General features: G+C 39.5%; 1 protein-coding gene across 2 annotated transcripts in view; it reads right to left on the bottom strand.

Moving 5' to 3' along the window:
- MAN1A2 (mannosidase alpha class 1A member 2) overlaps positions 1-12,353 on the bottom strand; it is a 141,776-nt gene that overhangs the window by 98,812 nt on the left and 30,611 nt on the right. For both annotated transcript variants that reach the window (XM_080551393.1, XM_080551394.1), the window contains exon 2: positions 12,093-12,348. In XM_080551393.1, the coding sequence (XP_080407519.1) occupies positions 12,093-12,348 (256 nt within the window). The remainder of the gene's footprint in view (positions 1-12,092; positions 12,349-12,353) is intronic.

The raw sequence follows: 12,353 nt of genomic DNA on the forward strand, positions 1-12,353 counted from the left end.
GTAATCTCAAAGTATTAACAATCAACTAGATTCTTTATGTTAAAGAACATTCTGTTACATATTCTACGTTGCTCTGGGAAACACAGAAGAAATCCTGCAAAGATGACTAATAATTAGTAGATTTTTTTTTTACTGCATTTAAGAAGATGCTTTGGCTTTCCAGTAAGAGTCTCCATAGCTGCAAAATACACATTGTACTTTAGATCCTGTGTATTTTAATATAAAGGCTTCTCCATCCAGCCATAACTCATTATTTTTGCTAGCAAAATCTCCATAGTACAGGAAAAAGCTGCACATAAAATGCAAAATTTAAAAAATCACCAAAAAGTTCAATCAGATTTCATGAAGCTTTTTGACCTAGTAGTTCTGACAATAAGTAGTTTACCTGGGATTTTGCTCGCTTTTGTTTGGCTGATTGTAATAAAAAACAAGGAAATGCTTCATTTTCCTTTATTTTACTTTGCATTTATAAATTTTAAATACTATAATTGTGTTAGTTCATTGTTGAAAGACAGGTTCTTTCATAATGAAAGAAGTCTGAAAGAAGTTACCTTTAAAAATGAATATGTTCTTGAATTTTTAACGTTTCCAATAATTTAAGAGTACTAGAAAATTCTGCAATTGCTACAACTTGATTTGTTTTTTTAAATACCTTCAAACACCCAAACTTGCATTCTTCATTAGTAGCACATTTTAAGTTACCAGCCAAAGCAAACTATCTCAGATATGCAGCTGAAATACTGCACCAGCTACGCACTGAGAAAAAGTTTTATTATCCTCCTCCTGTCTGAGCAGAATGAATACACCAAGTTACAAACATACATAGTCACATACATAAATTAAGTTTTACATCTGTTAAAATGAGGAGTTTTTTGTACAATCACCAGCATGTCAGGATGCAAATCTGTGCAGGGCCATTCCTAACTTGCCTGTACTGGCCAAAGTGCTGATCACACAACTTTCAATCTGATAAAGACATTGAAAATTAGTTTACCAACAGACAATCCTATGTCTTGATGAGAAAGAGTCCATACTTACTTTACGTAGATTTCAATTATTCAGTAAAGATGAATATCATCAAAGAAGTACAGTGAAACTAGCTTAAAGCCAACATAGCTGTTTTCAATATGCTGAATTCCACATGAGGATCCAGAATATTTCAAGAGTGTTGAAACAGAACCACTTACTAAAACGTATGCACACACATGTAGGGAGTGTTACCTTAAATACTAAAAAAAGGTAGGTCATAATATTTATTGCATTTCATTTTTATTATGATCAAAGCCAGATGCAGTAAGATATAAAATACAGTGCAAAAAACTTAACACAATATATACTAAAAAACCTGATGTCCTAATCAAGTAGAAGTCTGAATAAGTTGACTGAAAGCAAATACACTGTAGTGTCAGCTAAGGAAAGTATGTAAGTTTCAGTAAAGAAACTGCTAAAATATATTTTTAAATGCTGAAAGAAGTCCCACACTCAAAAAAGGAGGCCAATTTGGCTACATCAGAAACACTGCAATTACAGAAAATAAACGAGATTTAGCAATGGAAGTCATATGAACAGTTAGCTATGAAAACAGGAGTTATGCAGCCTGAAAGAAATATTTAATCATGTATACGTCTTTTCTCCTGCACAGCTCTTTTCTCAATAAGCACACAAAACAGAACTCAGGTAATGGATACTTATTCTTTTTAAGATGATTTCTTAAAAGAATAAGGGTTAGGCAATCTTCCTGTCTATACAACTGTCACTCACCACATACATTTACAGTAGCCTTTGAATCCATTGTCTAATTTCAAACTTGATTTCACAGAATTGGAGGAACCAGGCATTTGAGACCTCTACTTTTTGTGAAAAAATAAGAAATCAATGTCTCTGTAAGGAAGATGGACAGTAATGAGTACCCCAGCTGAGAGAAACGCAGTTATAATCCGTTCCTTTATTCATTCAAAGTGACAACATTTAGCATACAGGTATCTCTAAACCAGGCACAAAACACATTGCGATTCATGCAGTCAAATAAGAAGATAAGAGGAAGTTCACAGTAATGTGCGCATGAGAGAGAAGCAGAGGGTGGTATAAGGATATGTAGGTCAGAAAGACATAGGAAACCATTAGTTCTGCTGCTTATAAAGCTGTTACTTCTCAACATTGTTATCAGCCTCTTGAGCATCACCCAAAGACCATGACGAAAATACATTTTAATCATCTCTCTTCTTGGCACATTCTTATGTTTCCGAAATTGCCTCCGCTACTATGAAATAAATTATTCCCTCTCTAAATAAACAAACACCTCCCTTCTAAATGGTAGCATATTGGAATTCACATTTAAAAAAGACGATATGCTTTAAGTTTTGCTGAAAAACAGATTAAGTTCACTGGCAGAACTCCAGTCAGAGCACTGTTCCTCACTCACACAATGTCATCCAAACTCAGCAATGACTTGTTCTGCAGGTGTCAGATGCTATAAAATTGGCATCCAGGGTGCATAGGGGACAGTTAAAGATGACTTGCAACAACTTTTGATTAAGAGGCTTGCTCAATGTTTTGCCAAAAGGCTATGACAGAAGCAGGAACAAAACCTAGATCTTGCTGTATTGAAAACAACTTGTCAGAAATTAATAAAACATCTCCTTTCAAGTCTGTGTCGTGAAGCTTAATAAGTTTGTGAACAAGGAGCAAGCATGCTACAGAGCCAGAACCTTCATTCACTTCACGAGCGGCTTATTCTGTGAACAACACCCACCCTTTGAGCTGAAAAAGGTTCTATGTACAATTAGTACTGCCTAATTACATGATTGCATATCATAATGAATACAGAACAAGTACAACAAAAGCTTCAGAGAACTCTCAGACTTTTGCTAGCATACCTTTGAAACCTAGAACACAAAAACTATTTCACTCTATTTACTTAAACTGCACATTTGTTCCATTCTGGTAAAGCTTTCTTCCAGCTGACAGGCTTAGCTAACAGACTTCATAGAACAGCTGCAGTTGGAATAGACCTCTGAAGGTGATCTGGTCTTACTCAAGTAGGGTCACTGAGAGCACGTTGCCCAGGACCATGTCCAGACAGCTTTAGAAACCTGTTCAAGGAGGGAGATTCTGTAACCTATCTAGGCAACCTGTGCCAGTGTTCAGACACCCTCACAGTAAAGAAGTACTTCCTGATGTTCAGGGGGAGCCTCCTGTGTTTGTGCTCACTGCCTCTTGTCCTGGCACTGGGTACCACAGGGGAGAAAAAAAAAAAAAGAAAAAGAAAGCCTGTCTCAGCCCCCTCCTTCAGGCATTTATACACATTGATGAGATCTAACACACCCCACCCCTACTCCCCCACTCTCTCTGTCTTCTCTACATTAAAAAGTCACGGCTTTCTCAATTTTCCCTCATATGAGAGGTAGTCCTTAATCATCTTCACAGCCCACCACTGGGCTCTCCCCCAGCATAGTGTCGTTCCCCCCAAGTGCAAGGCTTCACACTTCCCGTTGAACTTCATGAGGTTCTTACCAGCCCATTTCTCCAGCCTCTCCAGGTCCCCTCTAGACGGCAGCACAACCAACCCTCTGGTGTTTCGGCTACTCCCACTTTTGTGTCATCTGTAAACTTAATTCAGGGCATGTTCTGCCTCATCATCCAGACCATTAATGAAGATTTTTTAACAGGACTTGACCCACTACTGACCCCCTGGGGTGCATCAGTAATTAACTGACCTCCAACTAGACCACACCATTGATCACCACGCTCTGGGCCCAAACACTCAGCAGCCAGTTTTCAATCTATGCCATTGTCTGCTCACCGAGCCCATACTTCAACAGCTTCTCTGTGAGAATCTTACTGCGTACAGTAAGATTTCCCCTCATATACTAGCCCAGTCGTTCCATTGTAAAAATTTATCTAGCACATCTTCCTGTTCACGCATCTACACTAACTACTCCCAACTATCTGCTTGTCCTTCACAGGCCTGGGAACATTTTCCAGGATTAGTTGCTCCATCACCTTCACAAGAATCAAGGTGAGGCCAACTAGCCTATAGCTTCCTGAGTCTTCTTTTCTGGCCCTTCGTGAAGATAGTAGTGACCTTTGCTATCCTCCAGCCTTTGGGACCTTCTCCTAGATGCCACAATTAATCTAAGATTATTGAGAGGTTTCACAATGACATCAGCCAACTCCCTCATCATTTATGGGTGCAACATGTCTAGGCTCATAGACTTATGTATGGCCAGTTCGCTTAAGTATGTCCTGACCTGACCCTCTTCCACTAAGGTACTTTGTCCTTGCTTCAGTCTTTCTGTGACCTTCCACACCTTGGATTCCTGAAGGCCAGTCTTACTAGTAAAGACAGACAAAGAAGGCATTCAGTACATCATCTCTTTCCACCTCCTGTATAACCAGATCTCCCGTCTCCTTCAGGAAGGGGTCCACATTTTCCCTAGTATTCCATTTGTCATCTATGCACTTAGAGAAGCCCTTCTTGTCATCTTTGTCATCACTTGTCAGATTCAATTCTATGTGGGCATTGGCTTTCCTAACCCATTCTCCGCATCCTCAGACAGTGTCTCTTACTCATTCTGGGTTACTCATCTTTGCTTTTACCTTTTGTGTGCTTTCTTTTTGTGTTTGAGTTTGGCCAGGAGCTCATTGTTTGTACCATGCAGGTCTCCAAGCATTTTTGCTTAACTTCCTGTTTGACAGGAGATATGTTTCTTGAACCAGGAGATAATCCTTGAATATTAACTAGCTTTCTTGGGCTTCTCTTCCCTTTAGAGCTTTATGCCATGCAACTCTACCAAGCAGATCCCTGAAGAGATCAAAGTCTACTCTCCTGAAGTCCATCTTGCTTTTTGCCCTGCTCCCCCCCTTCAGAATCCTGAACCCCACTTTCTCATAGTCACTGAAGTCAAGGCTGCCTTCGACCTCCATATCCCCCAACAATCCCCTTGATGAGTATGAGGTCCAGCAGAACACCTCTCCTCACTGACTCCTCTACCACCTGGGTGAGGAAATTATCATCAATACACGCTAGAAACTACTTAGATTGCTTATGCCCTGCTGCATTGTCCCTCCAGCAGGTCCTGAGGCACATGAAGAAGAACAAAAAGGAACACCAGACAGTAAGTCAGTTTCAGTAGGGCCCCAACTTAAATCACTCTAAACAAATACATGCTGCACAGGAAATAAGCAAGGAAAACTAGAATTTTTAGCCCAGTCTCAGGGCTATGATACCACAGGCCTCAGTGAGGTGTGGTGGGATAGCTTGCATAATCAGAGTGCTGAGATGGATGGCTACAAGCTCTTTAGGAGAGATGGGAAAGGAAAGAGAGGAAGTGGGGGTACATTAGGAAAGGTCTTGACTGCTTGGAGCTTAGATATGGCAATGAAAGCATTGAGTGTCTCTGAGTAAGAGTCAGGGGAAGGGCAAACAATGTAGATAGTGTGGTTGGAGTATGTTATAGAACACCCAACCAGAATGAAGAAAGACAATATTCTATAAGCAGCTAGGAAAAGTGTCATGATTGCTAGCACTCATTCTCATGGGAGACTCCAACTTCCTAGATGTCTGCTGGAAATGCAGTACAGCAGGGAAGAAACAGACTAAGGCATTTCCTGACTGTGTGGAGGACAACTTCCTCACAGGTAGTGGGGGAGCCAACTAGGGAAGATGCCCCACTTGACCTGTTAGTTAAAAAGGAAGGTCTCATAGGTGATGTAATGGCTGGAGGCCATCTCAGGCACAGCAATCAGGAGATGACAGCTCTCCATCCTTGAGGAAGAAAGCAGGGCAGTCAGCAGAACTGCTACTTTGCATTTTTAGAAAGCAGATTTGGGGCTGTTAGGGACCTGGCTAACAGAGTTCCTTGGGAAACAATTCTAAAGGGCAGAGGTGTCCAGGAAGGCTGGATATTATTTAGAAATGGTATCTTGAAGGCACAGGATCAGGCCATCTCTATGTACCAGCAGAGAAGACAACCAGCCTGGTTGAACAGAGAGAGCTTCTTCAGGAACTCAAGAAAAAAGGACAAGATAGTTTATAACCTTTGTAAAAAGGAGAAGGCGTCTCAGGAGAACTATGAAGATGTTGTGAGGTTATGCCATGAGAAAATTTGAAGGGCCATAGCCCAGCTAGAACTTAACTTGGCTACTGCAGTTAAAGACAATAAAAATGTTTTTATAAATACATAAACAACAAAAGGAGGACTAAGGAAAATATACATTAATTATTAGATGGAGAGACAACATAGTGACAAGAGATGAGGAAAAGGCTGAGGTACTTAATGCCTTCTTTGCCTTGGTCTTTATTAGTGGGACTAATTGTTCTCAGGGTTTCCAGCCCACTTTGCTGGAAGACAGAGACAGGGAGCAGAATAAAGCCCTTATTATCCAAGGGGAAACAGTTAGCAACCTACTACACCACTTGAACACACAAAAATCTATGGGCGGCCAGATGGAACCCACACAAGAGTACTAAAAGAGCTGGCAGAATTGATGAGCAAGCTACTTTCAATAATTTATCAGAAGTTCTGGCTAACTGGGGAGGTCCCAGCTGACTGGAGGTTAGAAAATTTGACACCCATCTACAAGACAGGCAGGAAGTAGGCTCTGGAGAATTAGAGGCCTGTCAGTCTGACCTCAGTGCCAGGGAAAGTCATGGAGCAGATCATCTCAGCTGCCATCACAGAACATGTACAGGACAACCAGGTGACCATATGCAGTCATCATGGTGTTTATAAAGGTCAGGTCCTGCTTGACTAACCTGATCTCCTTCTATGATAAGACTGTATGCTTGGTGGATGAGGGAAAGGCTGTGCATGTTGCTTACGTGGACTTTAGCAAAACAGTTGTTTCCCACAGCATTCTCCTGTAGAAACTGGCTTCCCACAGCTTGGACAGATGCACTGATAAATGGGTTAAAAAATGACTGGATGGCCAGGCCCAAAGTATAGTTGTGAATGGATTTAAATCTGATTGTCAGCTGGTCACAAGTGGTGTTCCCAATTGCTAAGTATAGGGGCCAGTTTTAACATTTTTATCAACAATCTTGATGAGTGGATTAAGTGCATACTCAGTAAGTTTGTAGGTAACACCAACTTGGGCAGGAGTACTAATCTATTTGAGGGTAGGAAGGCTTTGGCAGAGGGGTCTGGATAGGCTAGATCAGTGGGGCACATCCCATTGTATGGCATTCAGAAATGCTAAATGCTAGGTGCTGCACTTGGATCACAACAACCCAATGCAGCAGTAAAGGCCCAGGGAAGAGCAGCTGGAAAGTTGCCTGGAAGAAATAGACCTGGGAATATGGGCCAACAGCTGGCTGAAAATGAGCCAGCAGTATGACCAGGTGGCCAATAAAGTCAATGGCATCCTGGCTTGTATCAGAAGTAGTGTAGCCAACAGGACTAGGGAAGTAATTGTCCCTCTGCATTGGGTTTACATGGCAAGGTTTTGGTAGCAGGCGGCTGCAGGGGTGGCCCCTCTGAGTCCAGAATCTGACCCTTGATAGATAAGGGCCAGTTTTGGCCAGCTCCAAAACTGACCTACCACTGGCCAGAGCTGAGCCAACAAGTGACATTGAATGTACCTCTATGAGAGCAGATTCAGGAAAGGGAAAAATACTGCTGTGCAACAGCAGCTGGGAGAGCAAAGAGTAAAGAACAGCCCTGCAGACACCAAGGAAAGTGAAGAAGGAGGGCAGAAGGTGCTCCAGGCACTGGAGCAGAAGTCCTCTGCGGCCTGTGGAGAGGCCCCTGGTGGAGCAGGCTGTCCCCCTGCAGCCCATGGGTCCCACACGGAGCAGATCTCCATGCTGCAGCCCTTGGAGGAGCCCCCGGTGGAGCAGGTGGATGTGGCCTGGAGGAGGCTGCGGCCCATGGAGAGCCCCCGCAGGAGCAGGCCCCGGGCTGGAGCTGCAGCCCATGGAGAGGAGCCCACGCAGGAAATACAATATTGTAATACAATACAATACAGACTTGTATGTCCATAAGTTCAAACTTCTCAGAACAACCATTTATAGACTTGATCAAAATAAACATTCCAATGTTTAGAATAAGGTATATAGAGAACAACTTGCACGGGAGTGGTGAAATTATTGGGTTAAATACCCTGTTTTGCCAAACGAGCACTGGCAGTAAAGCAATAGTGTGAAGTTAGTCTGAAATGAAAAACCCGAATCCTGAATAGGGTGCAAAGAGTTAAAAGAAAGAAAATTTTAAAAAGGAAGAAAATTTAAGAAAATTTTCCTTATTTGACTGTGTAAAATTTAACTCTTCAAGGAACCAAAACTCATTAAAAACAGTGCAATATCCATAGTGATTACATTTTAACTGTGGCAAAAATTAATATTCTGAACACTAAAGGACATAATGGAAATTAAGCTTCCTAAATTCCTACTGCTCATGCAATTAGTATCTAATTTAACTTAGAAAGAAGCCAATGACTTCTAAAAGACCAGTTTTATTCTTAATTTCTTTACATTAGCCTCAAAAAAAATCTTAAAATCTTTTGAAAGATTATACAAGCCACATCTACCCTTTTATAAAACTATTATAATCTTTACATTAGTATGAAAAAATAACTACAAAATGTTAGTACTAACCTAAAGTGTAGCAACAAGAATGACTTTCAGACATGTTTATTCTTAATATAGTAATTGCTGTTCTTGTTTTGAAAAACAGCAGTTTTTTTAATCAGTTAAGTATACTACAGAAGTGCCACAAAGCCTGAATAGTAAGCAGGTGGGAAGACCTTTAACTCTCAAAATTGTTACTGTACATCAAAAATAATCAACTCAAAAATGATCCTTATTTAAATAACCAAATTAACAGAATGTTAGAATAATATAGACGAATTATACAATTCTGTGAATTAGTTACAATTAAGAATATAGTGAAACACTAAATATAAACATCAGAACAAAAGAAAAAATTAAAACCAAGAGATGCAGATTGTTTCTGGTTTATTTCATGATCTCAAGAAGCTTCCCTCTCTGTGCTCAGTAAACATCTTATTATATACAGCTTTATAAAACTCTCTTAATAGCATTGCACATCTTCTAATTATATTTACACATGCTTTCTTGAAAAATCAAAATGTTTCTAAAATATTTTAAAGTACTGCAAAACTACTTTTTATACAGTAATCAAAAAAAAAAGACTTCAGAAAGTTTCTAGTTGTTTAGAAAGAAGTAGATGTAGCAATATTTTTTTCTGTAACAGTGACAGAAACTAGTCTGCCTCCCAGCTGCAAAGAGCCATGTCCATGTTACAAATTGACCCCATCAACTAGCCCATGTCTACATTTTCACAACTTGATACTAGGTGAAATAGGCTACATACATTTGTTTTGTGAATTTCAGTAGTCTAAAGCTGTTCTGTGAGAGCAAAGTTCCTCAAATATGCATCAGGACACTTCAAAGTAAACCAAAACAAGAGCCAATTGCCTCCTCAGGACCACCTAGAACTCTGAAGCCTGACGATCAGCCTCCATAAGCACTAAACACTTCCCTAGGCAATTTTTTTCATCTTAATCCAGGCAACCATACTGTACTGAACATCAGAAATGCTACATATACTAGATGTAGACCTGTGCCTAAGATATTATCTCCCAGAACTTGTTCTTTTTGACTCATCTGTATCTCATCTACAAAGACTATTTATATTAGTCTACAATGTTTATGGAAAACAGGGAGAGAAGGCATCAGCAATGATTGCAGCATATTTTTTTATATTTTTTACCTCATATTTTACCTCAGCCACATTACATTCACAGCACGCAGCAGATGCCAAAATACAGAAGTAGATAGAGGCCACACACAAATAATACTGCAACAACATTGCATTCATCAGCATTACAATTCATCCATTCTCATTAGCAGGACTTCTAGTGCTGTATTCTACAGTCAGATGCATGAAGCTGTAGAAGAAACAGTCTGCTGCATCAAAGAACTTAAATTATGGAATTCATTGGATAGCCACAGTACCGATAAGACTGACTCAACAAAGGCAATTCTCAAAACAAAGATAATGTTTCCATCATACTGGTAGGAGCCTGGACTGTACAAGTCCAGTAGTCATACTGGCGAAGAATGCTCAGCACAAAAGATGTGATATCTTAACTGAAGTACTCACCCAGCTAACAGTTCCACGGAATCTTTGGTCTGTCTATGAGAAGCTACACACATCAGAAAACACAATAGCAGCCATCAACAAATTATTTAATTAAACATCTTGTCAATGTGATTCACACTTTGACAAAGAAAAAAGGAATAAGCCTTTTACAGCACAAGATATATGGCAACTGCAGGTAAGAATCATGAGAGCTATCAGTTAAATCACTCTGGATTCCCCCACCCACAAATTACTACACCTGCAGATTTTAAACAGAAAGAATTGTCCAAACTTCACTACTTATTTTTGTCACCAAGAAAATTACTATTCTATGTTAACTTAGAAGATTTTTGTCTCCTCTCAAATGTATACATTCTGACAAAACAACCTCAGTAATGCATATTATCAATCTTCCCCTTTAATTCTAGGTTTGATCTAAAGGAACTTTACTTTTCTTCAAGCTAGTTCATCATTATTAGCTCTGCTCAGTGCTTTCACATCACTTGGTTAACTCCTTTTTATTCTACCCATTAAATCCATCAGTGGTAAATTCAAAAGGTATTTAAATATAGTAAACTCCAGTTAAAATTAAGAAGAATTGACAACTGCATGACCGTACCATTCACCATTCATTTTCATCCTACAAACAACAGTTGATAAAACAAAATTCTCTGCATAATCTCACAGGATATGATGTCTGAGGGCTCCTCAGTTTTGAAAAGCAGCCTTTTGAAGCCCACAAGTCAGTGCTGTCCTTTGAGAAACAAATCTAACAAAGCAGCATCGAGCAGATCCAATACTATATGCACAACTTCAGTCAAAAGTGTTTCTGCAAAAGTCACCAATGGAATGTGCAGACCTTCACAGGAAGGGTTTGCTACCTGTAGGTTTAAATAGCAATACAGCTCCACAAGCATAAACAGCTTTTCATTAGATGAAATCCATTCTTGCTAAGTAGCGAATATTAATATTCGAAGTAAAATTCTAACTTGGGTGACCTACCCACAGCATGTCACATACTCCAGCTGCTGTACTTCCCTATTACTAGGACAGCTATATGACTGACTTTTTTTTTTTTTAAAGAGCTTTTCAAATTCAGATGACAACTTAGTAAGTGATTACATGAGTTAAATCTTCAAGTTCTGTGGCCCCAGACATTCTTCAGTAATAGCATTTGTGCTTGTCTACTTCTGGCCTGAACCATTTGTCTGCTAACCTGACTTTGGTGCATAGAACTAATCAGACTTGGGGGGGAGGTCCCATGATGTTTCTATCGGACAAGCTAAAAACACAGATTCAGAAAAATGCCTGGTATTAATAATAAGTTCATATCATCAGGGTTAAAGAGGGCAATGAATCTCACGGGTAGAAAAGATTAGATCACAATCAGCAATTCCCATGGCGTAGACTGCCACAAAACCAAGAGTTTAAGCCAACATCTTACTTTGAATGTTTTACAGGAAAATGAGGCAATCTACTTAAATGAACTCACGGTTTTAGAGTCATTTAAAACTTATTTTGAAAAGCAAATGATAATTTGGTAATTTGCTAATCTTAGCAATAGGTCATTTTTCCCCCCATCTTTTCAACTCAATTTCATAAATATTTACCTTGCAACACTGTATCATACCATATTCTTTCAATGGAACCTGACAAAGTCAGGCTCTGCTTTAAAGATACATTGTTCCTGTTCCACATATTAATGACCAACTACAACACCACCCCCGTTCTACCCCCATACCACCAAGTTCTAGAAAAAAATCATTTTTATTATTTCACTGCATAACAATTTAACACTCCAATATCAGAAAAAAAAACATGCAATAAGCTGTCAATATTTATTAATACTTGATTTGTACTTTTGACTTACTATTAATTAAAAAGATTTCTAGTCCTATTTTTCTTAGTTTTTTAATATAACCACTAAATGTCATAAATAACTGCTATCAGATACAAGAATGGGTAGGACCACATCATCATATTTACCTCTTTAATTTTGTTCCTCTTCTCTCGAATATCCGGGTCTGCTGGTTCTCCACTGTTTATCCCTATAAGATTTGGTAAAGGAACAGGGGGCAGTGGCTTGCTGTCTTTCTTTTTCAACTCTTGCACTACTTTGTTCTTTTCTGTCTGAATCTCAGCTTGTATCTCATCACGTGATTTCTTCAATTTCTCCTTAGCCTCTTCCAGAGCCTTTTCATGATCTGCTCGGATCTTATTTCTCAGACGTTCCTCTTCTTCTCTAGA

Source organism: Anser brachyrhynchus (genome assembly GCF_964034855.1).
Source record: "Anser brachyrhynchus genome assembly, chromosome: 1".
Taxonomy (NCBI): Eukaryota; Metazoa; Chordata; class Aves; order Anseriformes; family Anatidae; genus Anser; species Anser brachyrhynchus.